Source organism: Apteryx rowi, unplaced genomic scaffold, assembly GCF_003343035.1.
Source record: "Apteryx rowi isolate R43461 unplaced genomic scaffold, aptRow1 scaffold_120, whole genome shotgun sequence".
Lineage (NCBI taxonomy): Eukaryota > Metazoa > Chordata > Aves > Apterygiformes > Apterygidae > Apteryx > Apteryx rowi.
This window is the reverse complement of record NW_020447420.1, coordinates 333,388-361,263: the sequence shown is the minus strand read 5'-3', so window position 1 is coordinate 361,263 and position 27,876 is coordinate 333,388. Positions and strand designations below refer to the sequence as shown.

Sequence of the window (27,876 nt, the reverse complement as noted above, 5' to 3'; positions counted from 1 at the left end):
GTCTTTCGTGGTAGAATGAATCGTGTGCTATAATAAATCATATCAAATTCAAATTTTGATTAGAAGTATTCTTAATATGGTCATCTTGAATAAGATTTAGAGGTATCTGAAAGTGATTGTGTTTATTAGCTACTTTATAAACTGTGTACTGAACCCACGGAAGATTTATTGTGTGTGTTTGGGGGGACTCTTTTTTTTTTTTTTCCTTCTACAAATGGCAACTCAAGTAATTTCTCAACATGTTAAAGCAAATTTTTTTTTGAGTACTCTGTGATCTAACTCTTTGTGCAAAGCCAAATGTGAACCAGAATGCATAAAAAACTGTACTTGGCAAAAGACCACCTGCTGGTGGGTACATGCTGTTGCAAAAATGAAACAGAAGAGTTTTCCTTGTGTCCAGTATTTTCTCTTCCATCATGGCTTACCCTTGCAGCCCTGTCTGAACAAGGTGTATTAATTATTTGTGATAATGGGTGCAGCAGGTTATTTTTCAGTGGAGAAAGGTTGCTTAAAGAAAGCCTGATGGCTCTTGAAAGACTTGAACTGTGAATTTTTATGATGCTTGTTTGGCTCCATCTTACTGAGATGAATATCTCTGTGACTTTTCTGTTATTTTATAGTTATTAGTCCAGAGCAAAAAATGCTATTCTGGCATGGATTTTTTTTGTTCTTGGAAGTTGACAGCTTGCTATTTCAATTTTTTCATATCATGGAATGCTCAAATGTGCGAACTCTTACTCCCTAAATGGTTTCTGATGTAGCTTAGGTCTCTAAGCATAAGGAAATGGTGGGATTTAGGAAATTACAGTATATGATTAATAACACTTGCCAAAGGTACTTGTGATGTAATCTAGCAAAGAGCTTGCACTATTCTTGTTAGTAGTCTTAAAACTACCCTTTCTTAGGCACCAATTCTTTCTTCCACAGAACTCTACTGCTGTCCTTAGGAGCTTCTGCCAGGATCGGTCTTGACCTTCATGTACAGTCTTTACAACAGTTCTGCTTTCCATACTTAGTTCTTATAGAACTCAGTCTTATACTTTCTGCTTGTTTTTTAGTTCTGAGCAATTCAGAAGAACAATCTTACAAAAACTTTAAAGATGGCCTGTTCCTTCCACTGTACGTTGCTCATTTCCAGCCTTGTACTGCAACTGCAAAACTGTGCAGTGTGTGTTCATCAGCAGAAAGAGAGTAAAATACACTGGAAAATGGCCTGTTATAATTCAACATCATTTTATAATTTTTATACATGTGACAAAAGCCCATTGATTAATTTGCTTAAATAAGTCTTTCAGAGTATTAAATGTTAAAACTGCGAGAAGTGAATTAGTTAATCAGTGTCTTTTTAAAATAGCTATCTTTTTACATTTTCTAGCAACAGCTGCAGGAAGCTGAGATAGTGGAACTAATCTTATTTCAAAATGCTGGACTCCTATAGTTTTGACAGTCAGGTATTTCTCAGGCTGCCTTATTATTAAGTGCTTGTTTTCTGTATAGCAATCGCTAATCAGGTGAGGTCTCCAGCAAATATACTATTCCTTTTTTATGAGCCCTTATCTTGGCAGAGTTGAAGGACAGTACTGGTGCTTACCCACGGTAGTATGTTTTTTGAATTCATGCCAGACAGCAAGGTGGGAGTACATCTCAAAAATAAGTGACAGCTTCTGCTCAGATGTCTGCAGTGTTGAGCATTACGTCTGTTTAATCTTTTGTTGATGAGTTTTAAAACCCATGGAACACAGATTTGGAAAGGGCCTCTTTGGATTACTGAGTTCAGTCCTCTACTGTCACAGGCAACCATGTTATATAATAATGTCAGGATATAATCCAGTTGCTCACCATAGAAGCAATTTTTAGGTAAGAATTAAATATAAGCACTTTTTTCTATACATCTCTTTGTGCTTTGGGGAACAGAAACTGAAAGTATAGAGGATTTAGGAATATAGAGAGAAACTACTTTGGAAAATCATGTCCTTTTCTTCTGCTGCTTGTTTTGGAACTGGGCTATACCTTTTATCTAATCTGTGGGAGAGGAGTGTCTTCTCCATTAGGGATAATGTAAGTTGAAATAAAATTGGATAGCGATTGGAAACCTTTAGCATTTGAGTCAAAAATTAAGAATAAGATCCAGATTTTGTGTCTTCTAACTTCTGCTTTAATTATTGTTCTAGCATACTAATATTTCCATCTCATATGGACCATAAAATACTGACCACCTGCTAATAGAGAGCTTTCTTAAAGAAAAAGAGTGACTAAACATGTTCAAATGTTTGCTGTACACTGTGTGCTCCTGAAGACCCTTTTTCGTTAGGACTGTGGTTCAAACCTAACGGAAATTCTTGCATATTCCCACTTACGGAAATGCATAAGTGGGAATTGGCATTTGCATTGGCAAAGCTGTTCAAGACCAAACACAATGAAAGTGTAATAAAGAGCTCAACAAATGATGATGTGTCTTCAGAATTATCAGTGACATTGTAAATGTTGCTGTTATCTAAGGTTCATTTGAGAATGTTTCAGTCAGATGGGAGTAGCAGGATGCTTGTTTCATTGACTTAGCAAGTGTTCAATAGAATATGTTGTTTCAGATTGCTTAACACTTTAAGATGCATAGGAATTAATGGCCAGCATCTTAGTTTACTAATACAACTCTACTGGAACCAAAAGTGCTTTTATGGAAGACAAAAATGAAAGTCTAATAGATATTAAAAGAGGGTCAGACTGTTTGCCTCCAAATTTAATCAGTATATGCCAAGAAAGTTTAATGAAATTATAGAGATACTGAAGTGAGCGTTAAGATGAATACAAATGAAACAGCACTATTTGTGCAGATGATTGTCAATGATTCAAGAAAATGCTTGGCAGAATTAGATGTGATTCAATACAGTAGAGAAATGGTAGAGAGTGTGATCTAGAGGTGGATGTAACAGGCAAGACAGAAACCATTTTATCTGCAGTTCTAGTAAGTGGGACAACCATACAGTATGTGAGCAACTTTGTATATAGGGGAGCATCATTACTGCACATCAAAATGCAGATACTGAAATCTGAAGAAAGTGAGATCAAAATAGATTCTGGAGAAAGAAACATGAGAAGAAACATGAATCTGAAGAATAGGATCTGATTTTAGAAATTTATATTTGGGTTTGAAAGATGAGTCTCCCTTAAAGAAACTACAGTTCTTTGAGCAATATTTCTATGAAAAAATTTGGAACCTGTCGTAATAAAGAATAGAGCTAGGGAATGCATAAATAAAGTCTATTGGAGAGGAATAAATATTACCTTTGCAAAAGAAATTCATGATTCAAATCATAAAAGTTCTTCAAAGCAGTGAGAGGGCAAGGGAGATTTGATCAAGAAAAGTCTTTTCAAAATCTGGGTAAGATTCTACAGTGTTGAATTCCTCAAGGGTATTATAGAAATTTCCATGGCATAGGAGAGGTAGGTCCTCTTATGGGTCAACAGCTGGCTAATTAGAAAAAACAATAATAAAAATGATCAGTTTTCCTAATGGTGGAAGTCACTAAGGAGTCCGACAGTGATCTAGTGGTCTGTGCTAGAACCTATTAAATGTCCGCATGAAAAACAGTTAATAAAAGGGGGAGAAAACTGTGTGACAGTGATTTTATTGCATAGCACTGATAAATATAAAATAATGCTTATGGGAGAAAACAGTTCTAACTATACAAGCAGTCATGGTCTCTGAAGTAGTTATTACCACTCAGGAAAGAGATATTGGAGTAGAGATCTATGAAAATGCCAGCTCAGTACTCAGTGTCTTAAAAGCATAGAAACTATTATGACGGGAATAGAGAACAGAAAAGAGGGCATTGTGCCACTGGGTATGTTCATGACTTACCCACACTGTGAATATTGCGTGAGTTCTCATCCTCTCCAACTCAAAAGTGATAAAACAGAGAAGTGAAAAATACAAAGAAGGGTAACAAGAACAAACATACATATGAAATAGTTTCTGAATTAGAAAAAGCTGAGTAGAGTAGGGGTCTTCATTCAGCCCAGCAAAGATACAAAGGTGGAGAACTTAATAGAAATATAAATCGAAAGTCATGCGTGGCCTGAAGAAGATGACAGAGATGACTTTTTTTCTATTTGTTGTCTCAAAATGCTAAAACTCAGAGCACCCGTTAAAACTGTGATGAAACAGCCTGAAGGGGCAACACTTCAATTTATTCATTTGAATTCACTGGCACATGAAGTCTGAGCTGCAAGCTGCTGGGGTTGAAAAATATACAAGAGAAATATCAATTATATCAGTGAATGAATGAAGCAATGATTTTAGTAATTTGTGTTGACCACTGTTGGACAGAATACTGGGTGACAAGGGAGTTTTGGTCTAGACTAGCAGGCCATTCTTGTTCTTAGGTTATCGGTGATTAGGTGGTAGGGATGATTGGAACTCGAAACCATTATTAAACAGACATAATGGCAAGAGAACTGAAACTCCCCAGCTGCATTTGAAGGTCTGCAGGTGATGAACAGGAAGCAAAGCTGACAGCAGAACAGTAAGACAGTGATTTTGGAAAACACGCAGAAAAAAAGAGCTATGTATTGTCAAAGAAAGTAACTGAAAAACATGCATTAAAGGCCTCTGTAGTTGATAAACCATCAGTGAAAGTGCTGTGGAGAAGACATAGCTGGATCCTATATTGTAACACAGAGTAAGGTATTTATCTGCTCGGAAGTGTAAGCTCTGTGCCAGAAGCCAGTTTGTTTGCAAGATTGGGTATTAAAACAGATAAGGAAAAAATCTTTTTGGAAGGCATTACACTGGATTGATGAATGTTTGTGTCTGTTAATGACCTTAGGCAGAACTTACATATACTAACTTATTTTCCTACTAATTGTGATTTTGATAGGATCATTTTTTTTTGCATTTAGATCTGTAGTATATCCGTGTATAAAATTCTAAAGCTAATTCAAATTGACGTACAACTTTCATTTGTAAATTTTCTTTTAAAATAATGCATGCCTATTGTGTGTGCCTACAGCTTCTAGTATTTTACTGATTTCTATTTCCATAAGAGTTTGTGCAGATGTTATGAAAAATAGTTTTTCCTTTTTTATAATTTTTTTTATAATTATGTAAAATTTATTATAAAATATTCTATTTGTTTTATTTTGTGCCTTTGACTTTTGTGTGGCTAAAATATCTCCCGCAGAGATGTTTAATTGAAATTTTAAGGTTTTTTTTTTCCCTAGATGTAAAATTGTCATCAATCTAAAATGTGCATTTTCCTGACAGTGGACTAAATGCTGTTATTCTCCAGACTGAATAGAAATGTGTCCATACAACTATTGTATCTGTAGTCAATGATTTGATGTGACATTTCAAAAGCTCAGCTTCACCAGTGCTGAGTGACTTAACTGTCCTCACGCTAAACTTTACAAGGTACTAAAGGTTACATGAACTATTAATATGTTACAATTATCTGAAGATATGCTCTGTTCCATTCTTATTACTCGAAAGGTTACATATTGATGAAAACAGTCCTTCCTTCCAAGAAAATCATTCTCTTATACCTACAAAAAGGGATTAAAGTAATTGTAAATAAAATCAACAGTGAGCTTTTATTATTTAGATTAATACATTTTCTATTACAAAATGGTGCTGACAGAATGTTAGTTTATTGTATGATGTATTAATTTTGTAATCCTTGCTAATAGGATTTAGTGTTAAAACCCCATGCTTCAGTTTGAAGATATTCCCTTAACTGCTAGTAATTTTTTTAACAGATTCATCTTAGTGTTTAGGAACATAAAACAAGTCTTTATATCAGTCTTTGTGAAACCATTCTTTCTTTGTGACCTGTAAGTGAAAATGGGCACATAGGATTCTACGAAAAGATAAACTAGGTGAAAGCTTGAATCAAATTGAAATATTTAATTTCACAGTTTTTTTAAAGTATGATAATTATGGTTCCTAATTTGAATTCAGAAATAAACATATATAATGAAATTTCGTTTTATTATCTAAAACAACCAAAGAAGTACTAGAAATCTGCAAATTATCTGCATCTTTAGTTTAACTATTTAAGCATCAGCATTTCTGAAAAGCCTGTTTTCCATTTCTAACAGAATTTCCATATCCCAGTGCATTGGTCAAGCGTCTGGACTTACCTTCCAAATCTTTAGAGGTTGCTAAATTAAGCTTTTCTTTTCTTGTATTTCTGAAAGAAAACATAACATTCCTAAAAATGAGCTTTTATTATTCAGATATCTTAGTGGCATTAGAAGTATGAATGAGTGTGTGTATGTTTAAGTTTTGATCATCAGGGAAGGATAATACAGATGCTAGTAGAATAATTACAAAATTAATGTTAAGTGTTTTAACATCTCTTGGCTCTCTACAAGTCAGAGCTTAAAATTCTGGCTTTTCAATTCAGGTTTTTTTTCCTCTGAATTTTTTACCATTAAAGTACTCTGTGGGTTTATACTTGGCATGTAGAGTCTTAGAATATGAGTGATTTAAAAAAAAAAAAATCTGTATATTGTGTTGTAAATTGTAAAACTCTATTTCTATTCTTTTTTTATAGTCACTTTCTTGCCACCGAAAAGTACCTGCTTGTGAAGCTCATACCTCACTGTAGGTCTCATCTGTACTACAGTGCAGAGAACCTCTGTTATTCTCTTAAAAAGAAAAAAGAAAAAAAGAAAAAAAAAAGGTGTTCCTGGGTGGATTCTCGTTGCTATGCAGACCTGTTTTGTTCAGAGGCTAAAAATAATACATAAGATATGGTGCCTCTCTTCAGTCTTTTTGCATTTTATTTGGGAAACAAGGTTATTTTAATTATAGAAGAGAAGATATTCATGTATTACAGCATCAGAAATTTCACTGAAATTACATAAGGGCTCTGGTATTAAACATAAGCCAAACGAGATCCAGAGTTTGTAGCTGATTTTCTGCAGCACGGCGGCCCGAAGAGACGGTAGTAGCGCAAACCTTTGTGTAACTTTTTACATTTGAAATTAAAACTTATGAGCCCATCTAGACCATTTTCTTTATCAGTCCTGGGTTCTCTATCAAGTAATATATAATTCAGTAGCCTCTCTAAAAGGAAATGAATGATAATAATAATAATAAGAAGAAGAATCCTCTACTTTTTTAAGGTTATGCCACATCTGACTGAATCTGGGATGAATGTCACAAGTTATGTCTTTGCTAATTTATTTAATCTCACTACAACTTTAGGCCACCACAAGGATTTCATTCCTTTAGAATTTGTCTTTTACGTATTTGTAAGCAGTGTTCTCTCTCGCAGTTTTTTAGATTTCATCTTTTTTTTTTTCCTTTTCTGTACCATCAAATAACTGGAAGACTTTCACTGAGTATTGTTTTCATAGTATTTTTCACAAAGGAGACACCTTGCAGTATTTGAGCTGGGTACCATGTGAGATCGAAAGACACTCCAACTGCAAAATACTGTTGGGGTGGGTTTGGTTGCCCGACACCTCTTAATCTTTTAACATGTGTGCCCATTTATATGATTTGTCTGTTCTTTTATTGTTTGTTTTGCTATTTTAGGGGTGATTTTTTGCTGTTTTTCTGAATGTGTGTGTGTGTGTGTGTGTGTGTGTGTGTGTGTCTGTAACTCATTTTTACACTCTTCATATGGTATTTTGACTAATGCTTTTGTTGGGATTGCCTTATTGGGGATTACCACCTTATCCATTTTAATAGCAAATGTGACAAATAGCTTGCTTATCATCTTTTCCAAATTATTAATGATGGTTTGCAACAGGACCTGAGACAGAGAATTTCCTCTGAAGCTCTGTGAGGATTCTCCCCGTGACTCGACTGGCGCTTGTTTGCTACTTGTGATCTTAATTCAGTACCTGCCAACACTAAAACTATTCTGAACAAGTTCTTTTAAAAAATGACTGAGAAAGTCAGTAAACCAAATGATTGCTGAAGTGCAGTTAGATAAAAATCCCATTTCTGAGCTCAAATATTTTTCAGTTTAAGTTATAATTTCAATACAATTTTATGATATTTAGTGGATGATAATTGCCAGGATCAGGGAGTTTTGCCTGTAGTGTTTTTTGTTTCTTCCCTTTGTGCTGTCATTTCCTTCTTCCTCTTGCTCTGTGCAGCACGGGGTGTCCTTTCCAGGTTTGGTTTGTTGAATAAATCGTGCTCTCAGCTGTTAACATACTAAGTCAAATGCAACCACTGGAAAGCAGTCATGCTTCACCCACCAGTACTGTTTTTTGTTTTTTTTTTTAAAACCAAGAGCACTGTATATTATGTAATACATAATGTTGCTACAAAAGCAAAATTGATACTTTCTTTTTTTCTTCTAACTTTAGCTTTTTAAACTTAGTTTTTGTCTTAGTTATGATCTTGTTTTAATTTGTGTTTTCCAGTTAACTGCCTGCATTCATGGGTCTGCAGCTATGCTCTACCCAATGTTCTGGCAACATGTTTACATTCCTGTTCTGCCCCCACATCTATTGGACTACTGCTGGTAAGGCTATATATATCACTTAGATACACAACAGTTTTCACATTGCTGTATTGTAAGTCTTAAGTGCTCTTATGAGGCAACTGTTAGTCTAAAAATACTTATGTATATTCAGGAAGCAACCAACCTAGTAAGTGAAAAGTATTATTTTCATAGCATGATGTAATGGTGCCAGTGTCTTGAGATACTCTGAGTGGTTACTGTGGAATGTTGCAGCTTACACATTTTGTATTTAAAAATCTGTTATCAGCATATCTGTTTAATGTTAAAATTTGAATTTAAAAGGTGCTTTTTTTTTCTTTTCTCCTGAACTGTTACTTGGGGAGGTGGGGAGCGTGTTGATAGTATAACCATGTGAGGCAAGGAGACTCTGGTTTGAAATGAGTATCTGATGGTAAGTTTGGCAACAAAGAGCATGGAGGTTACCAGCATTTTTTCTGATGGACTGTGGTGCTCAGTGCATGATAGGACATGTTCTGAAACATAGAAACATCCCCCTTCTCCAGTATATTTTGCAAAGTCCCCACTCCCAAAGGAAAAAAAAAAGGGGGGGGGAACTTAAACTTACCAAGGCAGGAAGTAAGTTTTTGTGGAATCTTGATTTATCCCCCTTGTGCATATGTAAGTCACATGTTTGCGTACTATACCATATTTTAAGTATGGCTCTTACTAGGTTTTTTTGGTTTGTGTGTGACTGTGTTTTAAGACTGCTACTGTTCATAAAACTTACTCTATAATTTCATGCCCTCCTTCCCTTTCCTGTTTAGCTTTGCACTGCTTCCTTCTAGGAACTTTTTTTTTGCAAGTAGCAAAGTGAAATTGAAGAGGAGAACCCAGGTTTACGGCTTTCACAAAGATATTTATTTATTTATTTAAGCAAGCACAGTTAAGCTTGCTTAACCCCGATAGTGGGATCCAATAGAGTTTCCGCTGATTTTTGAGTAGTTAAAATGATGAAAACCAAAGGTCATAATCACCGTGGCATTAGAGAGAAGTGTGAATTAAGGAACGTTCCTATTAGCACAATTTCATACAAGTAACCAGATTATCACAGTACCAGGTAGAACATGTCACTCTTTCAAAAGCCAGTCTCTACTCTGACATATTTTTTTATTTGAAATGGTATTTGCTTGGTAATAGATTATTTATATATAACAATGCATGTGAACATCCTGAAGGAAAGTGCATGGAAATGTTACTCATGTTGCACACCAGTAACATGAGCATCATACCACATAATAACTGTTTAGAAGGCTTTTAACAAATTCTGTTGTAAATATAAATTTAAATAATGGTCAGATCTTTGCTAATATTTGGTAAAATATCCATAGTGACTTTGAAATTCTTGTGTTAAATGGTTTTCCCTATTTTTGCAGTGCAGCATCAGTTGTCAGTATGTATATTTGATCACTTGCATAACACAACTATTAAGTAAATAGACTGCTACAGAGAAGAACAAATAATCTCATCAAATTTTAGTTCCATTGCTTCAAATTCAGTGGTTTCAGTCAGTGTCCATAATTGTCATAAAACTGACATCTTTGCTAATAACTTCATGGTATTATTGTGTGACGTTAAGCAAGAGTTTCTGCAGAGCTTCTGAGAAAGGAACCAGCGGGGATAAATAGCATTTTTAAGTGAAGTGCTAGGAGCTGAAACATGTAGATTTAAAAGAAGCTTGTTCCTCTGCAAATGATTTAAATGTTAAGTATGTGCCTATGTCGAGGATACACGGAACGGAATCTAAAAACTATTATCTCCTGTAGAAATGAACCTTCAATTTGCTCACGGCGCAGGAAGGGCAGATTGGAGTCATTTTCGCTGCCAGCGGGTGCCCTCTCGGTGCATAATGGCCTTCGCCTGTGTAATTAACACATGAAGGCTGCTACTGCCAGTTTTGTCTCCAGGTACATGCTGCTAGGAGTTTTCAGGACAACAGTGTGGACCACAAGAGGCTTTTACGCTGGGTTTGAAGATTAGGTATTCATCGACTTTCTGACAAAGACATGTTAAAAGGGGCTAAGTCCAGATCCCACAGTTGGGAGCAGAGGTGTGCAAAAAGCAAACACATGGGCAGTGTACCCACGAAAATAAAGACACGAATCAGTGAGCCACGCTCAATGAATTCTTTAACTGCATAACACCCTGTGCATGTAACGAATGAACCAGCTAGTGCATGAAAAGTATGATTTTAAAACCTATAATTATTAGGCAGACTGTAATTGCAAGCTCATAAAAACAACAACTGATTACCTTAGCCTGATATTAACTTTAATTGGAGTGGTAATCACACACTGTAATTCTTTGAATATATTAATTTAGCAACAGTTTATGTGCCGTAAATTCATTTCTCAAAATAGAGTCTATCTATTTTCTAACCATGTGAACCTGGAAGGGTAATTTTTGCCTATGAAGACTGAGAAAAGAGCTTCATACTCTCTGCTTTAAGGCAGTGTTGTTGCTTATAGGCTTTTGCATCTTAAGGGAAATTACTTGAGATTATTTAAAATAGAAGGGTTTATTTTATTTTGGTTTTAATTATGTCTGGTTATTTCCTTTGCAAGCCCAACATAAGATTTTTATTTTTTTTTAAGAGCAGAAACTGAAACAAAGCAAATTTAAGGGATAAGAATTCTTCAGTTATTGGAAATACAGGAAATCATGTTCATTCAGTTGACTGTCCATTTACTGATGATGCTTCGTGGTGATTTTGAATCTTCTCCTCTCTTTGTGAAAATTAAAGAATGGTTTATAGAGTGTATTATCTGAGATCTCTGAAAGTTTAAAAAAAAAAAAAAAAAGGAAAAAACCCAACTATATACCGCCTGTGATTATTTGCTTTTAATCATTTGACTTTCAGTGGAACCCTTTCATATAAAGGAAACTTTTAAGGTCATAACTGATATACTTCAGCTCAAATCCTTGGCTGTGAAATTTGTTGGATTTTCCAGGAGAGGGGGACTTTTGGATGGCTCTTTCCAGAGCTACCTTGGTTTTGTTCAGAGTAACTTAAAAATGAGAACTAAAAAGGTGGACTRCTTTAACTCTCCTCGTGCCAGTTGAGGATTCTTTTGGCTAATTGTGCGTCAAACTCAGACTCTCAGTGAATCAGCTGAGTCCCCTTAGCTGTTGACAGAAGTATGTTTTCCTGAGTGAGGAAGCAAAAAGTGGATGATTGCCTATTGCTACCTGTTCATAATAATCTGCTGCAAACATGCTCAACCTGAATCTGTTTCACTGAGATTTTTAAAGCTCAAATTCATTTTTCTGTAGCATTTTGTCTCTTATTTAGATTTTACACCAGGTACTTCCAAACCACTCTGTTTTTTCATTTTTTCAGTTTGTTTTGCTAATTATTTTACTTACCTGAGGGAGAAGAATTAATTTCCTTTTCATTTCCCCCTTGAAAGTATCTTTTAACTTAATTTTTATATTCAGCTACATCCCTCATTCACCTAAGCACAGAATTGAGAAGGCCTGTGCGTCTGGCTTCAGCATGTTTGTCCTCCGTATACCTGTTCTTTGTACTGGAGGAGGTGAACCAGTAATGGTGGTTCAGTACCGTGTTCATGTATCTGGAATGACTTCAGTCATCTGATCCCTATCATTTAGCTTCCTGTTTCAGTGTTTAATTGGGGGGCGAGGGGAAGAGTGCTATTTTTTTATTACCTTTTTTAAATTAGGAGCCATTCTTTGATATATTTTCAGCGCAGGGAAAGATTTTGGACAGAGGAGAGTAAAACAGATGGGAATTCGTAGCTTAACACGCAGTTACCTGTTCCTTTGAACACAGAATAGAGGAAGCATTTGAACCACTGCTGTAGAAAACTGCCTGCCAGCAGGTGCCAGAAGTCCTGGTTTCTGAGCACTGCCACCAGCAGCAGTAGCCAAGAACAACGCTTCCACCGTGTCTGTTTTCTTCTTTTTTGCTTTCAGTATCTACGTTTAAAACTAGCCTGTAAGAAAACTCTGTCTTTGACTAACCTGGTAATGGAGGTTAGTATGTTCTCTCTGTCCAGAACATTGTTGCTCACCTTGTTCTGTGGGTTTGTGCCAGAGGCAGCAATATGTTTTCTAAGGTGATTAAAGCAGTCTGGTACCTTAGGCAGATCGCTTAGCAGCTAACGTTAATGCTTTCTGAGCGCCATCTTTTTAGAGCGCTCTGGCACAGCTGCTGAACGAATGTTTCTTTTGGTGCAGTTTTCCCTTTCTCCAGGAGTTTTTTTTAACTCCCTTTCTCCTGTTTTCAAAATCTGCGTATAGCTCAATATGCTCCTTTAAGTAGGTGGACAGGGTAAGGGAAGGCGAGTACTCCTGCTGCTCAGGGAACAAGTCCTTCATCATGAGCTTCTCGGTGCGCGTTTTGACTCAGCCTAGTACATCTGTGTGCTCACTAAAAGCTCTTGTAGTTAGTCTTCTGGTTTCTTAGCTATATGTTTTCTACCCCATTCCAATGTATGTAATCAAGTTTCTAATTTGCATCAATTACCTAAATAAGTTTGTGATTGGATTCTGTTGCATTTCAGTGAGTAATCTGATAAGAAATCAAGAAACTACCTTAGAGAGTAAAGTACTATTTAGTGTGCAAGAGTGACAGATTGTCAGTGTTTGTATATCAAGACATGAGCTTATTAAATGTGATCTAATCCATTTTCTTGGAACAATGGAGCAAAATTGTACATATCCCTGATCCCTGGGTAGCTATAAACTATGAACCTTCTTAAAACCAGTGTTTTTTACGTTACATTTTCTGTTGAATTGCAGTATTTTTAAAGGGTTTTTTTGTTTGTTTGTTCGTTTTTCACTTATGAGGAAATGTCCCTCTATTTCACCTGCTTCTCTTCCAATTAGTAGTTTACCCACCTTTTGGGAGCATAATTAAGAGGTCTCCAGTTAGCCTAAGGAAAGGAATTAAAGAAATTGTAAAAATGCAACTGTAATGAATAGGCAGTATGTGGCCATTAAGTCCACAATATCCATATTCATGCTTAGGCATTGCTACTTTAATGATTTGATATTTACCTATATAACTCATTTGATTATAAATAACCCTGTTTGCCTTGGGAACTAGTGTAACACAAGAAGAATAACCTTTCTTTTTTTTGCAGAAGACTTAGGCAGGCATTTTGTTTAAGCAGTAAATGTGTGTAGTAGAAATTGATACTTTTAAATTTTGCACTTAATGGATATTGGCTGCCATCAAGCAACTTTGAGTAACTAGTATTTGTGGCTATAGGAAGTCCCAGGACTAATATAGAAGTGTCGAGCAGTAGGTAATACCATGTCTGAAGGGCAGTCTGTCATGGGTCTAGGACGGATTAAGGCTTGTGCAAATTGTTTCTTCTGTTTACACAAGCAGCGTATATTACGAAAGTTGGCTGGAAAGTCCTGGAAATACACATCTGATCTGATAAAATACTAAAAACTGCTCAAGTGTTCCATGTCTCAGGACCTGAATAGCAGTTAGGAGGAAACGTTGCAGTGTGCTCTGAATGGCTAAGAGGGGCACACAATGTTCCCTTGTACAGTATGGTACCTGATTATTTAAGTAATGGCATATAATTAACACATGGTAAACAAAAATGGTGATAAAAGCAATTTATGAGGTGTGATATGAATCTTCAGCATTCACGGCAAGGTTTTTCTTTTTTGGTGAGATTGATGAGCAATGATGGAAGAATATTGTCTCCCTAGTATATTTGATTGGAAATATTTATGCTGTTTACCAGAATTATATTTTATTGAGGTTATTTATGAGGTTTTCTTAATTAAACTTTTGGGGGTATAAGGAGCTATTGCAATGAATTATCCTTAAAATATTTTTGCTTTTGCTTAATTGTTCATGTATCATCGAACAATAATGGCAGCCCTGACAAACAACATGAATTTTGATAAATTATGTATACAGAACAATTGATGTTTTGATATCCATGGAGAAAACAATTTAAGGTTCATATTTCAATGATAAGCAGTAATGGTGATATTAAAGCACATTTGAATAAATAGTGCACATAGTTAAAGACATCCAAACATACCATAATCATATTTTTCATATACCGTAATAGTCATTTTTCATATACAAATTTACTGAGTGTAATATTTGAATTTCTCTTCTAATCCCTTCACTAATTTTATCTAAAATCATGATATCATTAACTCTCAGTCTTATGAACTGTCTTGCTCTTCTCTTTAACCTGCTTCTCTCCTTAGGCTCTTTCCTCACAGCATTTCCCTACAAATTCAGCACAAATGCACATTCAAAAATGAGTGCTCCATAGATGCATCACAGGTCTACTTTTGCTCCACACCTGTCCATACAGTCTAAAACCTGTATTTCTCGTGATTCGCTGACGGGATGTTGGTGGATGCCTCCCATTTGACATTCCTCTTTGGTGTCTTTCTTTTTCGCTAGTTATGGGCAATGGTTTTTTTTGGCCAAAACTGAGTTAGTTTCCTTTTGCGCATTGCCGTAATTTGGGAAATTCTTTGCAAGTCTTTACATCTAATCTATGTTTAAATCTTTTGTGTTTCTTCTTCTTCACGTCTGAAAAGTTTTTTATTCATCTGTATAGCTCCAGTCATCATGTCCAGGCTCAGACTGTTCAGTGGTTTCCCCTCTGGCTACTATAAGTCAACCAAACTTTGTCTGTGCTTCAAAAGCTCTTACAAGAATTGTTTTCTTATGGTCATGTTAACCTTTTTTGTTTACCTTCTATTTTCTCCGTCTTCTCTTTTGCATCAGACAAGCTGTTCATCTCCCAGAGCCCTTCATAACAGGCGCCGTGTCTGCTTGCTGCTTTCTGTCCGCGGGGCTGTGTCAGCCTGTGTCCTGCTGAGCCATGGTCCAGGTTCCAGCGCCCATTTCTTCCATTTCTCAAAGAAATACCCAATGTTGTCTTTTGTGCTCTGCCTCGTTCCCTGGAGGAAATCTCTACAAATATTCATAAAACTAACAGAAATAGTCACAAAACTAGCACTCTGTTCTGAAACAAATCTCTGCTTCAAATTTTCTTCTTTTGCACTGACCACCAAAACCTGAGCTATTTTTTTTTAACAATGGGTGTGCTAAAACCACTTTTTGTAGTACTATAACTTCAAATTTGTTTCTCCTGCTTTCTCCTGCCTGTCCAGATATATACATCACATAGCACATTAAGTTCCTGTTGGAGTCCTTTAATATTTGGTAATACAAGTTTATAAAAATAAGAAAACACTGCTAAAAATTAGATTACTGCAGTCTTTATGCAATCCCTGTAATAGTTTTATATGCTGTTGCCTTTATATGTAATGCCTTTTATTAGAAAATTGAAAAGAAGGTTCTTTGCTTCCAAAGTTGATCCATGTACCTGAAGCCATATCTTTTTTGTAGTTCCCTAAAATCTTACTGGGGGTGTGTGATTTCAAGTGTTTAGATATCCTTGTTATTCTTTTGTTGATAACCTGGAGGATTGAAAGATGGACATTATACAGTTAATTAACTTTTACAGATTGCGATTTTGCTGTGCTCAGTGACGGGCTCTGCTTTTGGACACGGTAATAAACGGCTGGTTTTCTGGAGTGCTGCACTCTTCCTGCTTCCTTTCATTACAATAGCCAAGGTTCCACTAGATGAGACATTTGCAGTCTTAAGACTTCCTGCCAAGGTTCAGACTTTGTATTTTTGAGATTGAAGCTGTCGTGTTCCTGAAACTACTTAATTAGAAACACATTCATTTCAGTGTATACTGGAGGCTTGAACGGCATAGCCAGGCATACAGGGAAGTTGAGCATTTGTGCAGCTGGCAGCTAAACCAATGGTTTATACTTTGAATATAAAATTACTGGGTATTTTCTTGCTTCTGGAATGTGGCCATTGGAAATGAAGAGATGTGGGTGAAAGAGATAGTGTTTGTCACAAATAAAACATGCAAAATGACAAATAAAAATACTCTTTAGTTGAGCAGCAATCCATATGTAGTAAATGTGTGTTGTGTTGTATGGTAAAAATCTTTACCAAAGAGCTTGGATGGAGGTTCTGGTTCTCACCTGTGGACCTCCCTGTGATGCAAAACCTTCAGGATTTTTGCCAAATTAGTTTCTGATTTAACAATCTCTCTGGACTATCATAAGGTGCTGTATTAGGTGGAACTTGGGCAGGGATATTCTTACCAGCCTGTACAATTCAGTAGGTTGTAATGTGGTACATGTCACTTCAGTATTCTGCAAATGGACTAGTTGTGGGTTTTGGGGTGGGGGGGGTGGTGTTTTTTGTTTTTTTTCCTGAAGTTGTGTATATTTAATGGCTTCAAAAAGGAAGAAAAACCCCAAAGTTTTCATGCAGAGTGACTGTCTGCATCTCTCGGTACAGCTTCCAACAGAGTAGGAGTTTTAGGTGGTGTGTTAATAAACATGATAAATACTAATATGCATATCAGTCAATTTTATTTCTTGAAAAGGAATTTCTCATGGTAATGAGAAGCAGAGTGATTTTTGGTAGTATCTTTCAGCAGTTCTTTCAGCACTGCTGCTTCTCCTACTGAACAGTAGGCACCGGTTTATAAAAACTTTATAGAAGATATTTTCATCCAAGGCAGTACAGTGACATTTCTCTCATTTTTCATCTAAAATTGAAAGTCAGCTCTTTGAGCTTCTGTATCCAAAATCAAATGAGGCTCTATTTTAAAAGTTGTGTCTGTCTATGTGCTTTTAGTTTAACAGGCAGTATATGCCATATTTGCAATTAGCAGCTTTGGCATCTTCTTTGATGCGTTCTAATAAACAGTGCAAATATAAGCCTTTCATGCTTGCTTGAGTGGGAGACCTGCGGTAAAGCTTGATATTAGAAATACAGTATATACAAAGACACAACTTTCACTCAATATTCTTCTTGTATTATGTAGTCCTTATTGGTGTTTGCTAACATCATAGAACAGAAGATGGAAAAGATCAGTCTTTTTCTTAAATAGCTAACATTCTGTTTGGTAGCAGAAGTTTTGCATCTATGTTTGAGAATACAAACTTGTCCTAAGAACCTGTTGGTGTATTTAAGTTTAGTGTTCTGAAATAAATAATAGTACCAGTGTATATCACAGTGACTCTGGATGTAATCAAAATATTCTAAAGCCATTTTTCTCTTGTTTTATGTAAACATTCCATGATTTATACTTAAAAAGAAATGATTTAAAATGTTTCTGGACCCATAATTAAAGGACTTAAAATTTGTATCACTGGGTGATACATATACATTAAATTAATCACTTAATGTTACAAATGAATCAGTCTGTCTAAAGAACACTGTTTAGAAAAAGCCTAGGCATTTAAATGAAAAGTATGATTAACTTATTTTGTTCTTAGTAAATAAATGTCCTTATTTACCTGGCTTAACTTGATCACTAAGTAATTATGATGTCAGTAAAAGATTAACTTTAAGAAATAGTTAGCCTAAACAAATGTCTTTCAAATATGGAATAAAATTTTGTACTTATGTGGTTTATTTATGTATTTTTAACAAAATCTAACTCAGTATCCCTGTGTTTTCCTATAGCTAATTTTATAAGTCATATGTGTTAATCCAGTGTTATGAGAATGTAAAGCTAGGCTTTTTTCCTCTTTGCAGTGCCCCAATGCCCTACCTCATTGGAATACATTTAAGTTTGATGGAGGTAAGTCTTTCTCACCATTTCTGGCAATATATGTAATTTTATGGTTTAGACCCAAATTCTGCAAGCAATTATACATGCATTCATATGCTTAAAAATTAAATAATTGTGCTAATTCATTTGGGATTGCTCACATGATTGAAGTTAAGCATACATGTTAACATTAAGTCTCATGGGAGTTGGGTCTGGTACCTTATACTCTTTGGACATACTTTCTGTTTTCAAATCAGTGGTCAGTGATGAGCTCATGGTGTGTTCCCTTCGCCATCCTGTTGCTTCATTTAATCAGTTTACCATTTACTCGGTTTGGCTCTGTATTCAGAAAGGCAGAATTGATATTAATCAAAATGTTGACAGTTACAGTTCTTCCTCTCTTCTCCCCCCCCCGGCTTTTGCAGACAGATTGTGATTTTTTTTATTTTTATTTTTTTTAGTGTTCAAACGATCTGAAAACAAGGAACTTGCTATTAATGTTAACACAAAGCTGGCAGAAAACCAGCCCTCACAGAAACCTTAACATATAAACAATTCAGAGTAATTCATGTAACTTAAAAAAAAACTCCGTAAGTGGAAATAGCATTTTCTTTTGCTTCCAATAGTGGTGAAACAGTGGATGACTTTCTTCAAAAGTATCTGGAGGACAACGTAAGCTATTAATATAGATCCTTATGAAAATCCTGGTCCTTTTTACTTGTGTCCCTTTACACAGGAAGTCTGAACTTCGTGTATATACTACGGGTGGTAAGAGGTATTCCTGCAAAGAAAATACTGCCTTTTGGAAGGCAGTTAATTTAGAAGGCAGTGTAGAATTGGTAGGAGTTGCAAGTGCCCTTGACAATTATTTGATTTGTGTCTGAATTTTAGACACCTGTGTTTGGAAATTTAGGCTTACTTATTTAGGATACTTAAAAATTTACAATGCTGAGATTTGCATTACATAAAGTAATGTATATTATCAGAATACCTGTTCTTATATTGTCCATAAAATGTGTAATTTCTGTGGAAACATTGATAAAGCATATTCTTTCACTAGGGCGTATCCATGAAATGATCCTCTATGTCTGTGTCTATTTTAAAACTCAGGCTATTATAGTATAAAACTTCCCCTTTTTTCCAGTACTAATATGACACACTTTCTTAGAACTCACCTTTTACAGGTCTTTTTTTTATTTTTCCCCTCTCTCTCTCTCCTGGCCACAGACAGATGATTTTTGATGCCCTTTATATTGCTAAATAAAGTACAGATTGGCGATTGACAGTACAATGTGTTAGTGAATAAGTAATTATTTTAAAAGTCAGCATGTAGATTTTCTTGCACATCCTATATTTATGTTAGAGGGGTTTCTCATAATGACACTTGAATACTGCACAGATGGGACCAAAGTAATATCTAGGGAGAAATAGTCTATCCTATATTTTTGATACTGAGCAAGAATTTTTCTGCCCTGTATCTGTACTGAATAATCATTGGCATGCTTATTATGGTGTGTATCTATTTTAAAAAGCACTGCCTGGTAGAGGATGGGATAATTATTAATACAGATATTTTTCAGCTTTCACAAGTATTTTGTCTCACAAAGTAGTAATCTTGTGAACTACACGGTCAGCCTGGCAGTGGATAAAGAAAAGATCTAATAATTTACATCTTGGAGGCACTTTGCGTGATGTCTCACTCCTGCCCCTAGATATAAAATCATTACCTCTTCTTTTGTCTCAGTTTTTCACATTGCAGTGCTCTGTAGGCCTTCCAAATTCCATCTGTAAAAGTCAAAAAAGAAGTTGTTCTTAGAGAAGCTAATTTTCATCCATTTTAGTAACTTGTGAAAAAATCTGTGTAGTATTAAATCCAGTATGGCTTTGGAATAGCCAGAGATTTTAGAACACAGACAGACATTGGCAAAGTACTGTTATTCAAAATGCCTTATGAAATAAATTAATAAAGTAAAACTTCTCCCCTCCTCTCCCTGCTCTTAAAGATGAATTGAATATTTTCGGATAAAGATTCATCTTGCAGCTAACTTTGCTTTTCTTATTGAAAAATAAAGCAAAATAAAATCACACAGTGGGCTGTGGTATCCGTTGTTTATTGATGGGTAGTGCGTAATTGGTCTGTGCCTTGGACAAAGGAAAGGTGACATTTGTCTCGCACCTTGACTTTTACTAATTACCTCTTAGCCTGTTTTTGATGCCAAAAGCTTACTCTTTTCTTCATCCCATTCTTCACACATAGGTATAAAATTGTATGTTCTGTTAGAGTAACAACTTGGCAGCAGCGTTGTTGCTCATGATCTAGCAGTTGTGTATTTTTTTTTAAATATACCATATTAATTTTTCCGTATCAAAACAGTTGTATAAACTGCATCTAAAGGGATACTGTCATCAACCAGTATTTGTTTTTCATTTAATGCCAAAATTTCAGCAGGTAAGTCTCTGAAAGTGCTTCGTTAATTGGAGTGTTCTGGTTTCAGATTCCCCAGTTTTCCATTCAAGGGACGACAGGTGGACTCCTTAGCTCCTGCAGAGCCCCATGGGTGTAATTGCAGGTTTACTATCGGCTCAGAGCTCTGCTCTGGCGGCTCTGATCGCAGAATTTGTTATAGTTGCGTAAATGTTCGTGGAAGCCTAGACTTAGGCAGACAAAGCTATGGTGTAATGCGGAGGCTCAATCTGGAATGTAGGAAAAAGATAATGTTCTAGCTTTGAATTTGTTTCTGTGGGTCATTATTATCCCTATCTCGGAGTGGATCCTCTGGAAGAAATATTGTAGTAATTTTAGTACTTAAAAAAAAATACACCCTCTGTCTCACCTCGGCAGATTTTTTTCAAACCATTGTGCATCTTGAAGTTAGTGAGCAGTTTCCCATGTTATGTTGCGTCTCTGTAGAAGCAGCAGTTACTTTAATGGAAAATGACAAATTTTTCTTATGATTAAAATATCAAACATATCCATTGACTGTTAAATCTAATTTGCTGTGACTGAAATGTTCTCCAGTGAGATAAGATAATCTCCTGTTATAGGTCAGAGGGCTTCAGCTGATTTATGAGGGAAAATCTTGGTAGAAAATACAGAGCTGTGTTTTGTGCTCTTATTTTTCAGCTTTTCTATCATCACCTAGTTAGTCATTCTTTATAAGATTTCCATTTAGCAATCCATAAAGTGACTTCAAAGAAGGCTAAAAGTTTATAAGCTCTTAGATAAGCAAGGCTGGGACTATCACATGAATAATGGAGCGTGCTTACAGAACTAATTGAAATCATATTAGATGAAGATAAGTACTTAGTACTGATTAAGAACCATGCGATAGGAAGATGAAACTCTGTCGAACGAACACATCCCTTTCATAGTCTTGCTTGTTTTTTTTCTTGCCTGCTTACTATATGCTATTTTAGTGTTCACATTATATTAAATTGACCTTTATGCTAAAAGTGGTGTCAAACTTAGCTAGCAGCCTTTCACATTTTGTCATAGTAAACAATTGTTTCAGTAACTGCTTCTGTAGCAAAGGTTATTAGTGAGTTGGTGCTGAGGGAAGAGGAATGCCCTTGACCTAGTAGCTACCTAGTGGAATTCGGGCACATGTGGTTTGGATTAACCATTTTGGGATAGTTCTTTTTAGCTGTCAGATACTGAGTTGCTGGCGATATAAGCTTCCATGCCTGGCTTCCAGTTATTCAAGTTACCGTAATGCTCACCCTCATCATGCTCTGTTCAGGGCACAAAAATAAAACTTATTTAGAAATAAATTTAGTGATTAGAAAAGTGTTTCTTTGTTTATACTTTTTTTGAAATTCCAGTCATGCAAGGACTTTTTCCAGGCCTGCAAAATTTTTATTCTTGTAAAATTCTCTGGAATATATTTGTATGTGAAACATCATATTTTATTTGTCAGAGTGTTTCTCTAACATTTTCCTTAAGCATGAAAGATAGTTATGTACATGATAAAGTCTTACGTGAGCAAATTTTTTTGTTTTATTTTAACTGAATATCAGTATCAGTTCATGTCAGGAAAACTAAGTTCACTAAAATACATTGTGTCTTTATTATGCTGGGACATAGCAACTGATCTCACTTTATGCAAATAGCCCTTTCTCTGCGTAAACAGATGAAAGGAGTCTTGTATGTTCAGTCCTCCAAACTCCATGTACGTATTCCAGAAGCACTTTTCTGCGTATCTACATGATCTTTTTCAGGTAGACATGAGGATGCTCTGTTTGTGAGCCAGTCTGATTATATGCCAGTTAGCATGCACAAAATCTGAGCTAATGAGCTCTGAGAAACAGGTTACATGAGCCTGCGCTTAGTACTAACAGTGCCACATGGCTCCAGTTGCCTTGAAATGCTGCTCGAATGAACGTGCAGCAGTTTGCAGAAGACACCCTGAGAATTCATTAACTACTGGGATTTTCCAGTGGTAGTGTTAATTGTTAATTATATTTGTTGATTGGGGGATGGGGGGTTCATCTTTAGCTTTTTCTATCCCTTTCCATTTGATAAATAAGTGTATTTTCTAGCTATAATTGAATAAATGTTTTCTAGGTTTTAAATAAGGGGTAATATATTGGATATTCTTAAATGCAGATTGTTAAGGACTAAAAGTAATTCAGGCACTCACAAATATTAAGTTATAGTTGTACATGGTTTCAAGGGCGTTGATAAAAATGGATGTAAATACACGATGAGTTAGTTGTTAAATTGTCCTTTGTAAGGCAATGGGAAGAGAAAATATTTTGATTTAATAAGAGACTCTGTGCAGGGGAGTGCTTGAGGGCAAGCTGTAAGACGAATAAATACCGCAGTACCGAGTGGACATCGCAGTAACTGCCGAAGGTTTTCCTTGGCTCGTACAAGAGCGTGAGAGCAGCACTAGGGGTGTTTGTCACTCAGTTGGCAGCAGCTGCTTGTGATCAGGCTCTGGGGAATCACCTGTGCAGGATCAGGGCCCTGCACATCAAGGCTGGGAGGTGGGCGGAAGAGGGGAAGATGCCCAGGAGGGGGCAGCGGCCACCTGCGGTGCCGAGATCAAAGGCTGGAAAGGGCAGGGGGCACATCCAGCTTAACCATATTTGTCTGCTGAATAGCTATTTCAGATTGTAAATCTAAGGGTGATTTCATTAAGTCCTTCTGGCTGCTGTTGGGGCATGAAATAATAAAATTTTATATCCGTTGCCTTTCCTGCTTCTGGCAGCCAGATTGACACATTGTTGTCTGCAGCGCTGTGGTGTTCTTAAAAAAATAAATGGAAACGCTTAACTACGTAGAGACGAGTCATAGAGCAAATGGATTTTAGACTTACTGTGAATGATATTTTTGTAATAGTTTCAAGTATAATGTACAAACTAGTTACCAGAACATTAATTTTTGTTAAGAGTTTTAACTTTTCAAAATAATTATTTGGAGTTATATTTTCTCTTTTCTGTTATTGCAACATTTGTAGTATATTGAGCACATTTGTGTCTGGTCATGAAACCTCATGGTCACCTTGGTTTATGTTTTGACACCAATTTAGTTAATGAAGGTAACTAAACCTAAAAAGTACTGATCTCTGGTATATATATATTTTTTAAAGGAGCTAAACTTCTGAAAAAAGTTTAACTTAGTTTTTTTTGTGATAGAAAATGTGAAAAATGCAAAGCATAGATAGTGATAATATAGTAACATTTAATATAAACAGGTATTAGTATTCTTGATGAGTGTTGCTTCAAGCATATGATCAGAGTGAGACAGAGGAGCACCTCTTAGTATTTCTGATATAGTTTTTCACTGTTTTTGCAAACTTTCATACAAAATATTTAAGTTACTTAAAGGGTTCAGTTTCTTGTGAGAAGGACAGATTGCACTAACTGCTGCTTATTTACTGACCTGGTGTTTAAGGCCCCCTGGAGTTTGTTTGAAAAGTTAAGAGATTTTCACAGTAAAGGTGCCATTTCTGAAATTTAAAGTGCTCTTTTCACCAGGAGATAAGTTCTCTCTGATTAAGTCAGTAATTCTTACTAAGCCATGTTTATAGAGGCCATAAACAATGGGTTCAGTGTGCTTGTTAAACTAGCTTTCCATACCTTTCCACTCTTTTAAAAAGAGACGTTTAAAATAAAAGGCAGGTGTAGCTGTTAGTCCAATTTTGATGGGGTTTAGAGGATTAATTATGGTTACAAGGAATTCAGTAAGGTTGGTTAGGAAAGTTTGTAGTTGTGGTAGATGGTGCACATTTCCACTGAATCACTTCTTTTGACTCAACGAATCTCCTGTCTGTAGTAAATTAGATAGGCAAACTGTAATATTCGTATTTCCTGTTCTCCACATATTTTTCTGAAAAATGTGGTCTTAACGAATCCAGTCCATTCTGTTCAACAGGAAGCACTTCATTTCTAAAATTTTGTTTAGATAGTCAAAAAGTTGTGATATACAGAATATGATTATATGGCTTAGTGGTTGTCCCTTTATGTCTTGAGAAAATTGTGACAACACCCAAACTGTACCTGTGACACTGATCTACATGCAGTGCAATTTACAGTATGCCAGGGGTATTTAATGTGAAAAGTGCATGAATTCTTACTGAAATTCCAACAACAGAGTAAGTAGTTTTATTTCCGGGCTAAGTCTTTTTCCCCTCCCTGGGCTGCTGGTTGCTACGTTTAACAGAAGAGCCATTTGATTATTCTACAAAAGCACATCTTCCAACTATCTGTTAATATCTTTAATGTACCTAATAAACAATCTTTTTGAGCAAAAGTTATAGTGAAAGGAAAGATGATAAAAACAGATAAGGGTTAAGATGAACTGGTCAGTCTGCATTTCTCTGGCCACAACCAGACCAACTGCATTTGTGTATTTTTCAAATGCAATGCGAAACAGACCCTATAAATCAAGCTAGTGTCGAGTGTTTTAAATCTGAGGGCTCGTAGACAGGGAATTCCACTGCCTTCATACAAATATTGAGAAGTTTTCAAATAAGGTTGTGCTTTTCACTCTGAAAAAGTATAGCAGAGCAGAGCTTAATAATTAGTTAGCCTTCCTTTCGGGAAGAATTATTTTTGGACCATGTGTAGAGGTGAATTAGGTTGATCAGCATTTATAGTCCTTGCGTCCTGAGCTGCATCTTTTCCTCCTATACTCCTTGGCAGAGATCTGCTTGTGAAAAGCCTGTTCTTTGCTACAGAAAAACTCAACATTTTGCTGATGGGAAGGTGCAGATTCATCACCGAAGTTTTAAAAACACTCACTGACAAGTTCAAACACATGTATGCTGCTTCTTCGGCGGGAATCAAGAGAAGGTTTTAATTCCTTCTGTCTTGTCCTACTGGCACTTGATTTTTGACAAGCTTCTGGCTTTGGTTAAGTACATTGCTAAAGACCTTTTTGTTGGAGCTTTTCAGACTCCTCTGAGTATAAGTGAGATTTTTAATTTTGTGAAACAGGAAGAAGCAAATCAGTTTGTCTGGCTCTTCCGGACTCCTAGAAGGAGCGAGACTCCTGGATTGCTTTAGAGTTTATCAGATGCAGCCAACAGAGTGACCTTTGGTTCCTGAAATGGAGAGGAAAGTACCTGGTTTGTCATGCAGTACTAGTGCCCTGTTTTATGTGAAAGCACTAAACAGAATATTCTTCCATTAAAATTAGAGAAATTTCTCATTGAAGAACTAAATGTAAATGTCTAGAAAGCTTTCTTTATAGTTTTGGGGGTTTTTTTCATTGTTTTTGGTCTTTACCCCTGAGTACACAGCAGCTTTCTTTATAGACAGGGGACTGAGCCTTGAAAACTGAAGGTAATTATTTAGATGCCTAAGGCTTAACATCGCCATTGTTTTAGAGCTTTAGTTCCTTTCTTTTAAAGGAAACAAATCCTCCTACCCCACAAAACCTTAATCAAAATTGAGTATGTTTTTGTTCATTTTCCTCCTCACTAACTCGCATTTGGTCCTGCTTATAGGTATGTAAGTTATGTACATCCCTAAAAGCTTGCTTCCAGGCTCACTGCGAAATTTCCTTGATTACCATGTTTCATAGTTCCACTTTTTCTGATTTTGAATTTACGAAGCTGGAATTTCAAGAGGGCTCAAATGTGTATCTGTTAAGTGAATAGAAATAGTCTTTGGCCTCTGTGTTGATCAGTCAGTGGGAAAAAAAACCAGGATTTAATTGTCCTCTTATATGAAAAAGTGTTAAAAATATTTAAATGTTGTTGTGTTTCATATCAGTGGTTGTTTTACTGTTGTTTAAGCAGGGAAATTAAATYTGACAATGTTCAACCCTCTTTAGATACTTGAAATCAAAGGTACCAATGATTGTTATTTCGAGAAACAGGCTATGCTTTTCTTCTATACGTCCTTGTACTATTATAGAAGACAAATACGCTAGATTAGAGACATTTTTCTCTCAATTAATGGTAGTAGGATCAAAAACTTCATCTAGTTGACCATTAAAGAGAACGGGATGTGGTAGGGGTGTTTTATTTTGTTGTTGTTTGGTTTGGTTTTGTTCGGTTTTGTTTTTTTCAAACCTCTAGCAGTGTCCATTTTACTTAAATACAATTATAAATGTCTCTGTATTGGAGATGCAAGATTAAACCTGGAATTTGGAAGCAAATCCCATCCTTGATTTACTTAAAACTCTAACTAATGGAAGAGCCACTGTGTGTGTTATTTAAATTAAGTTCTAAATATAAAAAGATATACTTGAAATCTTGACTCAGCTGGAAGCTGTACCTGGGCATAAAAAATGTGCAGACAGGATACCATAATTAAGATGAGCATTATTAGAGATGCTTGAAATAACTCTCTGCTTGAATGATTTCAGACAGTAACCATGTGATTTTAAAAATTTCAGTATGCCCAAGGTTAAGAACCTCCCTCTGCAAATTGAAGATTAATTTTTCAAACTTGTAAAATACGCATAAGTATGACAAATTGTGAGGGAAAGACAGGTATTTTGGTTGTTTTTAAAATGCTTGAGAAGTTTTGTAATGCCCAGATGCTATGTTGTCACTTGTGTCCTTTATGGATAGGGTTTAACTCTTTATGTTTACGTCTTCTTTCCCTTCTCTTGAATTTGCTCATATTTAGAAAGTTAGAAACATGGCCCTGGAAGATGTGGTGATTCTTAATGTAGACACCAACACACTGGAAACCCCTTTTGATGACCTTCAGAGCCTTCCCAATGATGTGGTATGTACAAAATGATTTTATTCAACTACTCCAGTACTCAAAAGTGTAAATCCTTTTGACCTGTTCAGTTTCTAACTGAAGTGTGTCATTATGTTACTTTGATTATTTTAAGAAAACTGCTTTACCTCAATTGTTTCCTGTTTTGAAGTGTTAAGCCAGGTTTGTCTGAACATTTGCAGATGTATTTTTCAGCCTCAAAATAAAAATTAGCTAATGTTGATGTAAGCTAGAAATGCTGCAGCAACCCAGTTTTGGTTTTGGATTAACATGATTGAGTTATCTAAAAAATTAATCTTTCATGGAGGAAAAAAAATCCAAAAAACATGCAAGTAATGGTACATCTGAACAGGAAACAAAATTCCAGCTTCTTCATGGCAGGAAAAAGGAGCACTGTTTGAAACCATTTTTATCCATTCTAAGAGACTAGGAGACTGCATCTTTTAAATAACTCTTCATATTGAATTAAGTTTTTTTATTTTCCTGTGACTTCTTCCAGCTGAACTTTAGTAAACTTAATGCATTTTTATATGCTGAATGATCCACTTCTAGCACTCCTTAGTGCAAATAATTCTGAACTTATTTTCCTTTTCCAT

The 27,876-nt window shown here is 35.8% G+C and overlaps 1 protein-coding gene across 3 annotated transcripts in view; it reads left to right on the top strand.

The window, feature by feature from the left end:
• The window catches only part of DENND1A (DENN domain containing 1A), a 229,151-nt gene that overhangs the window by 112,575 nt on the left and 88,700 nt on the right, over positions 1-27,876 (top strand). For all 3 annotated transcript variants that reach the window (XM_026089971.1, XM_026089963.1, XM_026089953.1), the window contains exons 10-12: positions 8,386-8,486; positions 18,079-18,124; positions 27,182-27,283. In XM_026089971.1, the coding sequence (XP_025945756.1) occupies positions 8,386-8,486; positions 18,079-18,124; positions 27,182-27,283 (249 nt within the window). The remainder of the gene's footprint in view (positions 1-8,385; positions 8,487-18,078; positions 18,125-27,181; positions 27,284-27,876) is intronic.